Consider the following 17675-nt stretch of genomic DNA (forward strand, 5'->3'; position numbering starts at 1 on the left):
GATGCCTTCTGGTAGACCTCTCTTGCCCTGCTGACCGTCAGTGTGGATGACCAAGAGCTCTTCTTCAGCAGCTGGCCAGTTCCGTCCATGCCCGTGCCCAGTCCTGGCAACCCGGCGCACGTAGAACACTTGACGTCATTGTTGCTCCGCGATGTTTTCAGTGAGTGGGCGCTGATGGTGTTGTACTGCTCCATGAAGTACTGTGACTGTGACTTCTCTGGGTGGCGGCCCATGGTCATCACCCCAGAGGGCATGCCTCCCGGGCTGGGGCTGTGGTGATGGTACAGGCACATCTCACGGTCCAGGGTGTCGTCCGAGCTCCAGTAGCCTGAGATGGCCGAGCGCATCTTGGGCTCCGACCTACTGCGGTCTTTGCTCTTGCTGCGCTTGCTGCTGTGCTTCAGGGTGCCTGAATTGGAGGGCGGGTCGTCGGGGCTGGCCTTGCCCCCGTTCACCCTGCCCCCCGATGGGCCCTCCAGGGAGTGGGACTTGGTGAAGAGTTTCTGGACCGAGTGGACAAGATGGCGGATCCTTCCGGGGCTGTCGCTGCGCTGGTGCTCCACCGCTGTGCGCTTGTACTGCAGCGTGTGGTAGCCATCGTGCCGCACCGGCGCCTGCCGCTCAAACTGCTCCAGAAGATTCGGTGGAATTCGGTTGTTGCTTCCTCCTCCTCCACCACCGCCCCCCTTAATGCTTCCCCCTTGGCCTCCGGTGTAAGGCACCACAGCACACTCATCCTTCAGTTCGTGGTGGGAGCTGTATTGTCTTCGGGGGAAGGTGCTGCTAGCCAGGTCAGGGTAGGGCCCGCACTCAGACTGGAAGGAGCTTCGCTGGGCATAGTACGGGTGGTCGGCCGGGTGGGCATCGCCTGGGTTCAGCAGGTAGGGCCGGGCTTGGCGCCCCAGGGTCATGGAGTCATAGGAGGGGTCACAGGTCACTGTGTGATGGTGTCTCCGGCTACTCGACAAGCCTTTCATAGTCATTGTCACAGATCAGGGTACAGACGCATCTAACAGCTGCGGAGGACGTCCGGAACCCGGAGGGGCGCTAAAATAAGCTCTGTGGACACAGACAGACCCGGGCAGAACAGACAAACAGAGCGACAACAGAAAGAGACAAACAAAGAGACACAGAGCAAGAGGGAGAGAATTACTAGCGCACATATTTGCATAGGCTCTTAGCATAGTCATTGTCTAAAGCTGATGAGAATGTCTTTTGGCACTCCTCGGCAGACGAGAACCGACAGCGGTGTTGACACTGGTAGTCCTATTCATCTCTTTCCTCTGTCATTCAAGGCTATCTAAATATAGCAGTCGGTTCATTTTGCATGCATTTCCTGACTTCCGAATCGCTCCTCAAGCTTGTCTTCAAACATTTATGTTTGCTCTGGTGAATTTGATTACACCAGGGGGGAAAAAGAGACAGAGGGGGAGAAAAGTGGGGGTTGAGTTAGAGAATTAAAGTGTGAGTGAGAGGGAGCAAGAATAGTGCCCTTCAAGATCCATCTCAGGCATATGCTTGAATTTAATACGGTAGATGGGTTTGTTTCCGCTAAGAAGAATGAGAGGGAGCAAGCTCCAATAAATAGTCAGGGAATAGTCACCCAATTACAGATAGATCAACTCAGCAAAAAAAGAAACGTCCCTTTTTCAGGACTCGTAAAAAATCCTAATAACTTCACAGATCGTGATTGTAAAGGGTTTAAACACTTTCCAAATGCTTGTTCAATGAACCACAAACAATTCATGAACATGCACCTGTGGAACGGTTGTTAAGACACTAACAGCTTACAGATGGTAGGCGATTAAGGTCACAGTTAAGCAAACTTAGGACACTAAAGAGGCCTTTCTACTGACTTTGAAAAACACCAAAATAAAGATGCCCAGGGTCCCTGCTCATCTGCGTGAACGTGCCTTAGCCATGCTGCAAGGAGGCATGGCGACTGCAGATGTGGCCAGGGCAATACATTGCAATGTCCATACTGTGAGACGTCTAAGACAGCGCTACAGGGAGACAGGACGGACAGCTGATCGTCCTCACAGTGGCAGACCATGTGTAACAACATCTGCACAGGATCGGTACATCCGAACATTACACCTGCGGGACAGGTACAGGATGGCAGCAACAACTGCCCGAGTTTACATCAGGAACGCACAATCCCTCCATCAGTGCTTAGACTGTCTGCAATAGTCTGAGAGAAGCTGGACTGAGGGCTTGCAGGCCTGTAGTAAGGCAGGTTCTCACCAGACATCACCGGCAACAATGTCGCCTATGGGCACAAACCCACCGTCGCTGGACCAGACAGGACTGGCAAAAGTTGCTCTTCACTGATGAGTCATGGTTTTGTCTCACCAGGGGTGATGGTTGGATTTGCGTATATCGTCGATGGAATAGCATTACACTGAGGACTGTACTCTGGAGCGGGATCAATTTGGAGGTGGGTGTCCGTCATGGTCTGGGGGCGGTGTGTCACAGCATCATCGGACTGAGCTTGTTGTCATTGCAGGCAATCTCAACGCTGTGCGTTACAGGGAAGACATCCTCCTCCCTCATGTGGTACCCTTCCTGCAGGCTCATCCTGACATGACCCTCCAGCATGACAATTCCACTAGCCATACTGCTCGTTCTGTGCGTGATTTCCTGCAAGACAGGAATGTCAGTGTTCTGCCATGGCCAGTGAAGAGCCCGGATCTCAATGCCATCTGGGACCTGTTGGATCGGAGGGTGAGGGCTAGGGCCATTCCCCCCAGAAATGTCCGGGAACTTGCAGGTGCCTTGGTGGAAGAGCGGGGTAACATCTCACAGGAAGAACTGGCAAATCTGGTTCAGTCCATGAGGAGGAGAAGCACTGCAGTACTTAATGTAGCTGGTGGCCACATCAGATACTGACTGTTACTTTTCATTTTGCCACCCCTCCTTTGTTCAGGGACACATTATTCAATTTCTGTTAGTCACATGTCTGTGGAACTTGTTCAGCTTATGTCTCAGTTGTTGAATCTTGTTACGTTCATACAAATATTTACACACGTTAAGTTTGCTGAAAATAAACGCAGTTGACAGTGAGAGGAAGTTTCTTTTGTTGCTGTGTTTATATCCCTATGGGCCTATATTCACAAAATGTCTCAGAATAGGAGTGCTGATCTAGGATCTGGTCCTCCCTGTCCATATTATCCCATTCATTATCATCTAAAAGGGAAAACTGATCCTAGATCGTCACTTATTCTGAGACACTTTTAATATTGGTCCTGATCTAAGTCCTTCCAGTCATTTGAGCTGGGCCAGATTGCAGGCTGCAGTGAGTGAGGTATCTGCAGACAGAGTCCAGAGGCTCTACCTCTCCACTACCTCTTCCTCCAGACTAATGGGACTCTTCCTCCAGACTGATGGGCCTCTACAAGCCTGCAGAGCCTGGGTCACTGCAGCCAACAGGTAATAATAGGCCTTCCTCATATAGTGACATGAAAACAGTGGCATTCTTGAGGTCCTTTAACACCACCTTTAACACACAGAAACAGGATGCAGTATGCACAAACACACAGACAAATGCACGCACGCGCGCACACACACAGACGCACGCACGCGCGCACACACACACACACACACACACACACACACACACACACACACACACACACACACACACACACACACACACACACACACACACACACACACACACACACACACACACACACACACACACACACACACACACACACACACACACACACACACACACACAGGATGCTGGAGAGGGGAGGACGGCTCATAATAATGACTGTAATGAATGGAATAGTATCAAACACAAGGTGTTTGATGTGTCAATACCATTCCATTTACTCCATTCCAGACATTAATATGAGCATGTCCCAAATTAGGGTGTCACCAGCCACCTGAGATACACACACAGCTGCAAAAACTCCAACTGTCACTTAGTCCAATGGACTGGGAGGTGAAGATAATGGGAAAATAACAAGGATGCAAGCACCCAGAGCAGAGCTCTGACAGAGCATAGCAGCACAGAGCGCCGAGGCTTAGCTAGCAGAGGGAATTCATTACAGCGATTTATAACACGCAACCAAAGGCCACTGTGGTAAATAAAAGCAAGCAAAAGAGGGGAGGAGACCCAGCTAGCAATGAGGAATCGGCCCAGAAGCAGCCCTCTTCCAGGGGGCCGGAACTGATTAAATCGGCCCAGAATCAGGTGTTGGACTCGGCCCGGAATCAAAATGAATGACGGCCCAGAATCGGCCCAAGTACATCGGGCCGTTTCCGTCTACCGGAATTCAGCCAACTTTGCTGGCATTTTACCAGAATTCCCCCACAAGCCGCCCAATGCAAATTTAAACAAACTCCCTAGCCCGCCACGGGAGTCGCTACAGCGCGATGGAAGAAAGACATCCAGGGCCGGAAAAACCCTCTTCTAACTCGGACAATGCTGGGCCAATTGTGCGACGCCTCATGGCTCTCCCGGTCGGGCCTCAAACCATAATCTGTAGCAAAACAGTTTTCCCTGCGGTGCAGTGCCTTCGGTCACTGCGCCACTAGAGTGGCTACGTCCACAAAGTTTTTTATGCTCATCAATTGCCTTGCACAAAGTATCAAAGTATTAAAATAGTTCACAGGACTTGATCACAGAAACAATGAGAAAATATAGAAAAATTGTGAAATGTTCATTATATAAAGAAGCCCATGTAATCTCATCTGCCAGACCCAAATAACTCACACCGGAATCGGCCTGAGCTCAATCCCCGCATCCTAGCCATAAGTAATACTGCCGACCGACTCTCAGCCGGTTCGGCCCAGATCCACTGTGCTAGCTGGCGAAGGAGGAAAGAAAAGTGCACTGGAGGAAACAAGTCAAACAACAAGAGAGACAGAAAACGGAGGAATGGAATTATATCAAAGCTGTTTAATAGGGTCTGTTGACAGTAGGGATTCATATTTTCCAGAAAATGTACCAAGTTTCAAAACCGGAATAATTCATATTTATCCTGGGAGTCCGGGGAAATACCGCATAAATTAAAGTGCCCAAATAGGAAGTTCCCACTTCAAAAGTTCAAAGCCAAGATATGGTCACTATGCCAGGGTTCTCCTCAAATAAGAGGGCTGCTGCGCCACCTTGTCGGCTTGCCTGCACCACTATGTAAAGATTTCAGAGCAAATTAAACTGATATTTAGTAACGGCAGAGTAACTATCTTTGATCGCCAATGACATTGTTGTGAATTACGAAACAGGCCGTTCATAAACTCAGAGCACTATCATGTTCCTCAATTAATTCAGCGCATTTCAGCAGTGGGCTACCTCGACCCAGAGCGCCCCTTGTATAGTGTTGTGGAATCATACAAACTGCAGTCAAACAAAAGGCAAATGACCAAAGTTGCTGAGCTTGCTAGATAACGAATGACACTGAATGACAGAATATCTCCTATATTTGGTCAAATCGAGTTGATGGTAATACAGACAGCAGATTAGCTCACGAATAAAGGGAAGAGAGATGAAAGAGAGATGAAGAGTGGACATAAGTTTCAATATCAAGGTATCTTAACAGGGACCAACTCTCTTTTAAAATATTCATTGGGGCGGCAGGGTAGCCTAGTGGTTAGAGCATTGGACTAGTAACCGGAAGGTTGTCGTTCTGCCCCTGAACAGGCAGTTAACCCACTCTTCCTAGGCCGTCATTGAAAATAAGAATTTGTTCTTAACTGACTTGCCTAGTTAAATAAAGGTTAAAAAAATAAAAATATCTACTCTCATACCGTCTGTTGACCACACATTCTCTACCGAAGCTCTCATATCGGCAGCAAGTACGAGACAGCGCAAAAGCAGGGAAAATGCTATGATGGTGTTTGTATAAGCATAGGCCAAACATGTGCTTCGATAATGCAGCCTATGCATTACAGAATAAAGTTAGGAATTTTAATCCAAGACAAGAGTCAAGAGTTCGGGTTTACGTGGGACTGAGACTGGATAGGAAAATAGGACAGGAGAAGGTTTTTTTTCTGTCTATGACAGAGATGCCTATGCAGTGAACTGAGCATAAGCCTACCACATTTTGGTCTTGTCTGAAGAGTCACAATGACAGCTCAAAGAGGCATGCGTTCTTCTATAGGCTAGACTGTAGGGCTATTCTGTAGGGTTTATTAACTGCATCTGGGTCGCTTGCGTAGTCCAGCAGTATCAATGATGCGTGTGCTTTGAATTTATGGATACTTTGTGTGACGTAAATACGCTGGGCTAAAGGCTTCCATGCGACCACCTGTTTGTATACTGTGCTATTAAATTGAGCTAATCTGATGCTGCTCATTTTGTGTGTCTTGAAGAATTGCATTAGTGCAAGATTGGGGTAAATGTTGTAATTTCCCAGGTCTTGCCACTTAATTTGTTTGGGAAATGTGAAGAGTGTTCCCGGGACAGTCCCTGGATCCCGGCTACCCAGGTTAAATCCCTAGTGTAGGGTACGTACATTATGCATGTTCTGCGTCCCAAATGGCACCCTATACCCTACATATTAGGGCGGCAGCGTAGCCTAGTGGTTAGAGAAATTGGACTTGTAACTGAAAGGTTGCAAGTTTGAATCCCCAAGTTGACAAGGTACAAATCTGTCATTCTTCCCCTGAACAAGGCAGTTAACCCACTGTTCCTAGGCCGTCATTGAAAATAAGATTTTGTTCTTAACTGAATTGCCTAGTTAAATAAAGGTTAAACAAAAATATTGCACTTATTTTGACCAGGGTCCATATAGGCCCTTTGTACTATGTAGTGAATAGAATGCCATTTGGGACAAAGACAGTGTGTATATTGTGTTGTTTGAGGAATATGTGGAGGCTACATTACTTGAGGATGGACTGAACTGTTTGTGAACATTATGATGATATTTCCATTTCTGTGTAAGACAGAGGGATCAAATATCGCTTAGGCCGATAAGCATATTCTATTGAGAGAATACAAATGAGATAAAACTATTTATCTCCACTAATTCCCAGCCCCCAGCCGCTATATTCGCAATGGTGAACACAGAAACAGTCACGAGAACACACACGCACACACACACGCACACACACACACACACACACACACACACACACACACACACACACACACACACACACACACACACACACACACACACACACACACACACACACACACACACACACACACACACACACACACACACACACACACACACACACACACACACACACACACACACACACACACACAGAAGAAGCTCAGAGAGCACTTTATACACAGGAATTTGCAGTCGAGTGACAGAGATTCCTTTCTTAGCCTTTGGAGCACAGAATGTGGCCGAAATAAGAGAGAGGGCCTGGCGGCTATAGCCAGCCAGTTTGTGACACAACTGCCTAACAGTTACAAGTCTGCTCGGGATGATCTGGATCTGATGTTGGGTCATGTTGCCTTCCCTTCACTTCCCAACTGTCAGCTGTGCACTGCACACATCACAAGCTTCATCTGACTGGAGCGGTGGAGCTCCATCTTGAACGATGTTATGCTGCCACAATGTCTTATACTGTGCAGTACAGCCCCACTATAGCAGGACCTGTTTCTAGTGTGTGTGTGTGTGTGTGTGTGTGTGTGTGTGTGTGTGTGTGTGTGTGTGTGTGTGTGTGTGTGTGTGTGTGTGTGTGTGTGTGTGTGTGTGTGTGTGTGTGTGTGTGTGTGTGTGTGTGTGTGTGTGTGTGTGTGTGTGGATGTTGGGGACCAAAAGAATAGTAAACGAACAAACATTTTACCAACTGGGGACATTTTGTTAGTCCCCAACAGTCTCAAAAGCTATTTCTAGGGGGTTTAGGGTTAAGGTTAGAATTAGCGTTAGGGTTAGAATTTAAGGATCGGACTCTTTTCTTCAATTTCTGCCTAAAATGACATACCCAAATCTAACTGCCTGTAGCTCAGGACGTGAAGCAAGGATATGCATATTCTTGATGCCACTTGAAAGGAAACACTTTGAAGTTTGTAGAACTGTGAAATGAATGTAGGAGAGTATACATTAGATCTGGAAAAAGATAATACAAACAAAAAAACATGCAGTTTATTTTTTTCTCCCCCTAATCATATTTGAAATGCAAGAGCAAGACCATACAATTAGATAGGAGTTTATGTGTCATTTACATTTTGGCCGGCAGATGGCAGCAGTGTGTGTGCAAAGTTTCAGACTGATCCAGTGAAACATTACATTCCTACACTATATTTTGTAAGAAGTCTGCCAGGAGTTTGCCCAAATGTGCTAAATTGGTCAATTGATACATTTTCTATAGAGAACATACAAAAATGCTATGGTAATATTTTTTTTTAGTTTACACACTCCCAGGAATGTCATACATGGATAATTAGTAAGCTTAGGGTAAGAGTACGGGTTAGGTGTAGGGTTAGAATAGGACTGAACAACCCTCAAGGTTAGCTGTGGAAAACTCTTTGTGTGTGTGTGGTGTGATAGGAGCTCAGTGTTGGAAAGTTATGTGGTTGCCTGTTGTATGCAGTTAACACTGAGTATTACACTTGTATGGTGCTGTAGTAATACAGATAGACAGTTACAGTATGTCCAACGCTGGAGCTGTGGCCGTTTTAGGGCTCTCTGGTCGAGCTACTCTCATTATAATCCAAAAAGACATCAGCTTTTTCCAACTGAGGATATGAGATGAGACAAGATCCTACTTTATTGTCTGTTCACATAAAAATCAGCTTTGCATCTACAACACTGCACAAAACAACCATGTACAGTTGAATTCGGAAATGTACATACACCTTAGCCAAATACATTGAAACTCAGTTTTTCACAATTCCTGAAATTAAATCCTAGTAAAAATCCCCTGTCTTAGGTCAGTTAGGATCATCATTTTATTTTCAGAATGTGAAATGTCAGAATAATAGTAGAGAGAATTATTTATTTCAGCTTTTATTTCTTTCATCACATTCCCAGTGGGTCATGTTGTCATGGATGTTTACGTACACTCAATTAGTATTTGGTAGCATTGCCTTTAAATTGTTTAAACTTGGTACAAATGTTTCCGGTAGAATTCCACAAGTTTCCCACAATAAGTTGACAGAGCTGATGTAATTGAGTCAGGTTTGTAGGCCTCTTTGCTTGCACACGCTTTTCAGTTCTGCCCACAAAATGTGAAGTGCACCAGTCCGTCCCGCAGCAAAGCACCTCCACAACATGATGCTGCCACCCCCGTGCTTCACGGTTGGGATGGTGTTCTTCGGCTTGCAAGCATAACGATGGTCATTATGGCCAAACAGTTCTATTTTTGTTTCATCAGACCAGAGGACATTTCTCCAAAAAGTACAATCTTTGTCCCCATGATCCATCTGCCGGCCAAGGCCCGCGAGCTTTCTGAAACGCTGTGTCTCCAGCTCACCTAGCGTACTAGAGCACCTGTAGCATACTCCTGGGCTACAACTACCCGGGCCCACGACCGGTCTGTCGATGTCACCGCATGAAGAGGAATAAACAGACTCACCCCATCGCGACGTCCCCCCAAAGGTTAACTCTCTAGCCCTCGCTATCTCCCTGCTTGCTAATTTGGCCTGCTAACGGCTAGCTTGTCTAGCCCGGGCCTACGAACTGTTAGCTTGTTAGCACAGGCCTGCTAACCATCTGAATCACTGCATCCCAAACACTCTGAACCCATTTACTTTCTATCTCTTTTTGATTTTTATTTTGTTTATACCTTCCGGAAACTTGCCTCACCCACTGTGGTACGGAATCGCTGTTACTTTTAATTTTAATTTTATTTTTATGACACACTCAAGAACCTCCAGACGCTAACCAGCTAACTAGCTACAAGCTATTTAGTCATTGTTAGTTTTAATTTAAAAAAAAAAAAACCTGGATAACACTCGCCAGCCCAGCCCCCCTGCCCCATCCACCGCTGCCCCCTGGACACTGATCTCTTGGCTACATAGCTGACGCACACTGGACTGCCCATTAATCACGGTACTCCACTCTGCTTGTTTGTTTTATCTGTCGGCCCAATTGTCTAGTCAACGCCATTTTATCTGCTGTTTGTTGTGTTAGCTGATTAGCCTCGCCCACTGTTTTTAGCTAGCTTTCTCAATTCAACACCTGTGACTACTGTATGCCTCGCTGTATGTCTCTCTCAAATGTCAATATGCCTTCTATACTGTTGTTCAGGTTAGTTATCATTGTTTTAGTTCACAATGGAGCCCCTAGATCCACTCTGCATACCCCTGTTACCTCCCTTGTCCCACCCCCCACACATGCGGTGACATCACCCATTACAACCAGCATGTCCAGAGATACAACCTCTCTCATCATCACCCAGTGCCTGGGCTTCCTCCGCTGTACCCGCACCCCACCATACCCCTGTCTGCGCATTATGCCCTGAATATATTCTACCATGCCCAGAAACCTGCTCCTGTTATCCTCTGCCCCCAACGCTCTAGGCGACCAGTTTTGATAGCCTTTAGCCGTACCCTCATACTACTCCTTCTCTGTTCCGCGGGTGATGTGGAGGTAAACCCCCAGGCCCCTCATTTGTTGATGTCCCCATGGTACCCTCATTTGTTGACTTCTGTGATCGAAAAAGTCTTGGTTTTATGCATGTCGAAACCTGAGACGAGCCAGAAGATCTACCCGTGGGGGGTTAAGAGAGTCAGGATCACAATCTGGGTTAGAACCCATCTAAGACCAGCAGAGGAAAAAACGAACAGAATGGGGGAGCACTCTGAGAAGAATGAGTGGGGTTCAACCCCACTAAGGCGCTCAGGCGCACCTCGAAGGAATCTGGCACGGAGAAAAATCATCGATGAGTGATCCTGGCACTAAGTAACAAAATGACCCCGTACTCAAAGAGGCACACGCATGTCCATGATCTTCCACTGTACCTTGTAGATGGTCCTCTCGACAAGGACGGGAGGGGGTCAAAGGGGAAGAGATGGGGCAGTGCGGAAGTAACAGGTGGCACGAGACATAAACAGAAGCCTCCTCCCTAAGTTTGTTTTACTCACTGCTTTAGCACACTCTGCTAACCCTGATGTCCTTGCCGTGTCTGAATCCTGGCTCAGGAAGGCCACCAAAAATTCAGAGATTTCCATACCCAACTATAACATCTTCCGTCAAGATAGAACTGCCAAAGGGGGCGGAGTCGCAGTCTACTGCAGAGATAGCCTGCAAAGTAATGTCATACTTTCCAGGTCCATACCCAAACAGTTCGAACTACTAATTTTGAAAATTACTCTCTCCAGAAACAAGTCTCTCACTGTTGCCGCCTGCTACTGACCCCCCTCAGCTCCCAGCTGTGCCCTGGACACCATTTGTGAATTGATCGCCCCCCATCTAGCTTCAGAGTTCGTTCTGTTAGGTGACCTAAACTGGGATATGCTTAACACCCCGGCAGTCCTACAATCTAAGCTAGATGCCCTCAATCTCACTCAAATCATCAAGGAGCCCACCAGGTACAACCCTAACTCTGTAAACAAGGGCACCCTCATAGACGTCATCCTGACCAACTGGCCCTCCAAATATACCTCTGCTGTCTTCAACCAGGATCTCAGCGATCACTGCCTCATCGCCTGTATCCGCCACGGAGCCGCAGTCAAACGACCACCCCTCATCACTGTCAAACGCTCCCTAAAACACTTCTGTGAGCAGGCCTTTCTAATCGACCTGGCCCGGGTATCCTGGAAGGACATTGACCTCATCCCGTCAGTTGAGGATGCATGGTCATTCTTTAAAAGTAACTTCCTCACCATTTTAGATAAGCATGCTCCGTTCAAAAAATGCAGAACCAAGAACAGATACAGCCCTTGGTTCACTCCAGACCTGACTGCCCTCGACCAGCACAAAAACATCCTGTGGTGGACTGCAATAGCATCGAATAGCCCCGTGATATGCAACTGTTCAGGGAAGTCAGGAACCAATACACGCAGTCAGTCAGGAAAGCTAAGGCCAGCTTCTTCAGGCAGAAGTTTGCATCCTGTAGCTCCAACTCCAAAAAGTTCTGGGACACTGTGAAGTCCATGGAGAACAAGAGCACCTCCTCCCAGCTGCCCACTGCACTGAGGCTAGGAAACACGGTCTCCACCGATAAATCCATGATTATCGAAAACTTCAATAAGCACTTCTCAACGGCTGGCCATGCCTTCCGCCTGGCTACTCCAACCTCGGCCAACAGCTCCGCCCCCCCCGTAGCTCCTCACCCAAGCCTCTCCAGGTTCTCCTTTACCCAAATCCAGATAGCAGATGTTCTGAAAGAGCTGCAAAACCTGGACCCATACAAATCAGCTGGGCTTGACAATCTGGACCCGCTATTTCTGAAACTATCTGCCGCCATTGTCGCAACCCCTATTACCAGCCTGTTCAACCTCTCTTTCATATCGTCTGAGATCCCCAAGGATTGGAAAGCTGCCACAGTCATCCCCCTCTTCAAAGGGGGAGACACCCTGGACCCAAACTGTTACAGACCTATATCCATCCTGCCCTGCCTATCTAAGGTCTTCGAAAGCCAAGTCAACAAACAGGTCACTGACCATCTCGAATCCCACCGTACCTTCTCCGCTGTGCAATCTGGTTTCCGAGCCGGTCACGGGTGCACCTCAGCCACACTCAAGGTACTAAACAATATCATAACCGCCATCGATAAAAGACAGTACTGTGCAGCCGTCTTCATCGACCTCGCCAAGGCTTTCGACTCTGTCAATCACCATATTCTTATCGGCAGACTCAACAGCCTCGGTTTTTCGGATGACTGCCTTGCCTGGTTCACCAATTACTTTGCAGACAGAGTTCAGTGTGTCAAATCGGAGGGCATGCTGTCCGGTCCTCTGGCAGTCTCTATGGGGGTGCCACAGGGTTCAATTCTCGGGCCGACTCTTTTCTCTGTGTATATCAATGATGTTGCTCTTGCTGCGGGCGATTCCCTGATCCACCTCTACGCAGACGACACCATTCTATATACTTTCGGCCCGTCATTGGACACTGTGCTATCTAACCTCCAAACGAGCTTCAATGCCATACAGCACTCCTTCCGTGGCCTCCAACTGCTCTTAAACGCGAGTAAAACCAAATGCATGCTTTTCAACCGATCGCTGCCTGCACCCGCATGCCCGACTAGCATCACCACCCTGGATGGTTCCGACCTTGAATATGTGGACATCTATAAGTACCTAGGTGTCTGGCTAGACTGCAAACTCTCCTTCCAGACCCACATCAAACATCTCCAATCGAAAATCAAATCAAGAGTCGGCTTTCTATTCCGCAACAAAGCCTCCTTCACTCACGCTGCCAAGCTTACCCTAGTAAAACTGACTATCCTACCGATCCTCGACTTCGGCGATGTCATCTACAAAATGGCTTCCAACACTCTACTCAGCAAACTGGATGCAGTCTATCACAGTGCCATCCGTTTTGTCACTAAAGCACCTTATACCACCCACCACTGCGACTTGTATGCTCTAGTCGGCTGGCCCTCACTACATATTCGTCGCCAGACCCACTGGCTCCAGGTCATCTACAAGTCCATGCTAGGTAAAGCTCCGCCTTATCTCAGTTCACTGGTCACGATGGCAACACCCATCCGTAGCACGCGCTCCAGCAGGTGTATCTCACTGATCATCCCTAAAGCCAACACATCATTTGGCCGCCTTTCGTTCCAGTACTCTGCTGCCTGTGACTGGAACGAATTGCAAAAATCGCTGAAGTTGGAGACTTTTATCTCCCTCACCAACTTCAAACATCAGCTATCCGAGCAGCTAACCGATCGCTGCAGCTGTACATAGTCTATAGGAAAATAGCCCACCCATTTTCACCTACCTCATTCCCATACTGTTTTTTATACTGTTTTTATTTATTTATTTTTCTGCTCTTTTGCACACCAATATCTCTACCTGTACATGACCATCTGATCATTTATCACTCCAGTGTTAATCTGCAAAACTGTATTATTCGCCTACCTCCTCATGCCTTTTGCACACATTGTATATAGACTGCCCATTTTTTTCTACTGTGTTATTGACTTGTTAATTGTTTATTCCATGTGTAACTCTGTGTTGTCTGTTCACACTGCTATGCTTTATCTTGGCCAGGTCGCAGCTGCAAATGAGAACTTGTTCTCAACTAGCCTACCTGGTTAAATAAAGGTGAAATAAAAAAATAAAATAAAAATGTTCAGTTGCAAACGGTAGTCTTGCTTTTTTTATGGCAGTTTTGGAGCTGTGGCTTCTTCCTTGCTGAGCAGCCTTTCAGGTTACAGTGAGGGGAAAAAGTATTTGATCCCCTGCTGATTTTGTACGTTTGCCCACTGACAAAGAAATGATCCACAGATCATCCACAGATTTTCTATGTGATTAAGGTCTGGAGACTGGCTAGGCCACTCCAGGACCTTAATGTGCTTCCTCTTGAGCCACTCATTTTTTGCCTTTGCCGTGTGTTTTGGGTCATTGTCATGCTGGAATACCCATCCACGACCCATTTTCAATGCCCTGGCTGAGGGAAGGAGGTTCTCACCCAAGATTTGACGGTACATGGCCCCGTCCATCATCCCTTTGATGCGGTGAAGTTGTCCTGTTCCCTTAGCAGAAAAACACCCCCAAAGCATAATGTTTCCACCTCCATGTTTGACGGTGGGGGTGGTGTTCTTGGGGTCATAGGCAGCATTCCTCCTCTTCCAAACACGGCGAGTTGAGTTGATGCCAAAGAGCTCCATTTTGGTCTCATCTGACCACAACACTTTCACCCAGTTGATCTCTAAATCATTCAGCTGTTCATTGGCAAACTTCAGACGGGCATGTATATGTGCTTTCTTGAGCAGGGGGACCTTGCGGGCTCTGCAGGATTTCAGTCCTTCACGGTGTAATGTGTTACCAATTGTTTTCTTGGTGACTATGGTCCCAGCTGCCTTGAGATCATTGACAAGATCCTCCCGTGTAGTTCTGGGCTGATTCCTCATTGTTCTCATGATCATTGCAACTCCACGAAGTGAGATCTTGCATGGAGCCCCAGGCCAAGGGAGATTGACAGTTCTTTTGTGTTTCTTCCATTTGCGAATAATCACACCAACTGTTGTCACCTTCTCACCAAGCTGCTTGGCAATGGTCTTGTAACCCATTCCAGCCTTGAGTAGGTCTACAATCTTGTCCCTGACATACTTCGAAAGCTCTTTGGTCTTGGCCATGGTGGAGAGTTTGGTTGATTGATTGCTTCTGTGGACAGGTGTCTTTTATAGAGGTAACAAACTGAGATTAGGAGCACTCCCTTTAAGAGTGTGCTCTTAATCTCTTCTCGTTACCTGTATAAAAGACACCTGGGAGCCAGAAATCCTTCTGACTGAGAGGGGGTCAAATACTTACTTCCCTCATTAAGATGCAAATCAATTTATAACATTTTTGAAATGCGTTTTTCTGGATTCTTTTGTTGTGATTCTGTCTGTCATTGTTCAAATAAACCTACCATTAAAATTATAGTCGGATCAATTCTTTGTCAGTGGGCAAACATACAAAATCAGCAGGGGATCAAATACTTTTCCCCCTCACTGTATGTCAATATAGGACTCGTTTTACTGTGGATGCAGATACTTTTGTACTTGTTTCCTCCAACATCTTCACAAGATCCTTTGCTGTTGTTCTGGGATTGATTGATTGATTGACTTTTCGCATCAAAGTACATTCATCGCCAGGAGACAGAACGCATCTCCTTCCTGAGCGGTATGACGGTGTTTACACTTGTGTATTATTGTTTGTACAGATGAACGTGGTACCTTCAGGCGTGTGGAAATTGCTCCCAAGGACAAACCAGACTTGGATGATTTCTTTTGATTTTCCCATCATGTCAAGCAAAGAGCCACTGAGTTTGAAGGTAGGCCTTGAAACACATCCATAGGTACACCTCCGAATTGACTCAAATGATGTCACTTAGCCTATCAGAAGCCATGACATCATTTTCTGGAATTTTCCAAGCTGTTAAAAGGCACAGTCAACTTCGTGTATGTAAACTTCTGACCCACTGGAATTGTGATATAGTGAATTATAAGTGAAATAATCTGTCTGTAAACAATTGTTGGAACAATTACTTGTGTCATGCACAAAGTAGATGTCCTAACCGACTTGCCAAAACTATAGATTGTTAACAAGACATTTATGGAGTGGTTGAAAGACAAGTTTTAATGACTCCAGTTTTAATGAAGTGCACCAGTCCCTCCTGCAGCAAAGCACCCCCACAACATGATGCTGCAACCCCCGTGCTTCACGGTTGGGACGGTGTTCATAAACTTCCGACTGTAACTGTGTGTGTTATAGTACTTTGACCATGTTTTATTTTACAGTCTGATATTCACGAGGTTAAGGCAAGCACTATAGGAACACACATTATCTAGGATTACAGACAAGCCAAAAAAATCTCAAATGAGCAAAAAGGCAGGAATTACTGTAAATGGGTCCAGGCGTTTTGATCTTTGCTGAGCAGTGAACAGCCCAAAACGACCCAATCTCTGTGTGTATGTTTGTTTACAACATACAAATAAAAAAAGAAGACCAACATCACTACTATTGCTATCCCTAAGGGGAAAAATATGACATTTAGGTGGATATTTACTTCAATTTGAAATGACCAAATCTTTAAATCGCATTGTTCATTTGTGGTTGAAATCTGGTTAAAATTAGACTTAAACTGTGTACTTATTTTAATGTGTAAGTATACAATATGTGACCCGCTTCAGGAAACTAAGCGTACTTCACAGGAGAGCCATTTGACCCTGAACTTTAATTTGTTTTTTGGGCAGAAATGCCTTCTTGAACATGTGAACTTTCATGTGCCTTAGTACAAACGTGCATGCCATCTGTAAATACAAATGAAATTGTTAAATTATGAGCCTAGTTGGTTTAGCCATAGAAAAGTCAGGAACTTTCCCGCTAGCCATGATTGGCTGAGGTAATGAGTGGGCTGGACATGCCAAGAGATTCGTTTGGATTGGTCTGGGCACCTGGTCAAGAGTTTCAGTATGTCTAGGCAATCATGTCTAACGCTGCTTTTAAAAAACATTTATTTCGTAGTAAAACTGCATAAGCCCAATGTCAAGTTAAAGTGTACTGTTATCTAGCAAACGTTAGCTGGCTGGCTCGCTAGCTAATGTTAAATGTATGCTCCCCACTTTTTGAAATCTGTGGAATTTGAGTATGATTGAAAAAAATACATCTTCAAACCAAGGACAACCATGGCATCCGACAGGAATCGCATCCATCCATTGTCTACACTATTCAGGGGTAGTCAACACCTATTCAGCATCGTTGAATATTCAGGTGTAGACAACACCTATTCAGCATCGTTGAATATTCAGGTGTAGACAACACCTATTCAGCATCGTTGAATATTCAGGTGTAGACAACACCTATTCAGCATCGTTGAATATTCAGGTGTCGACAACACCTATTCAGCATCGTTGAATATTCAGGTGTAGACAACACCTATTCAGCATCGTTGAATATTCAGGTGTCGACAACACCTATTCAGCATCGTTCACATCCTCTTAAGCTTTAACCCCACCCATCTCTTTAAGGGTTGATCTGAGTGTTCTGTACTAACAACCACAGTCAAGCACCTAAGATAACTTGCTAGCTACTTCCAGACACACATGTGAAACAGCTAACTGAATATCACTCCCTCTAGCTGAGCTGGATAGGCTCTTACTTT

At 46.1% G+C, this 17675-nt stretch overlaps 1 protein-coding gene across 1 annotated transcript in view; it reads right to left on the minus strand.

Moving 5' to 3' along the window:
• LOC124038984 (disks large-associated protein 1-like) overlaps positions 1-17675 on the minus strand; it is a 203395-nt gene that overhangs the window by 50739 nt on the left and 134981 nt on the right. The window contains exon 3 of the mRNA XM_046354887.1: positions 1-1059. This exon is cut by the window's left edge and continues 76 nt beyond it. Coding sequence (XP_046210843.1) covers positions 1-983 — 983 coding nt within the window. The 5' untranslated portion in view covers positions 984-1059. The remainder of the gene's footprint in view (positions 1060-17675) is intronic.

This window comes from Oncorhynchus gorbuscha, linkage group LG07, assembly GCF_021184085.1.
Source record: "Oncorhynchus gorbuscha isolate QuinsamMale2020 ecotype Even-year linkage group LG07, OgorEven_v1.0, whole genome shotgun sequence".
Classification (NCBI taxonomy): domain Eukaryota; kingdom Metazoa; phylum Chordata; class Actinopteri; order Salmoniformes; family Salmonidae; genus Oncorhynchus; species Oncorhynchus gorbuscha.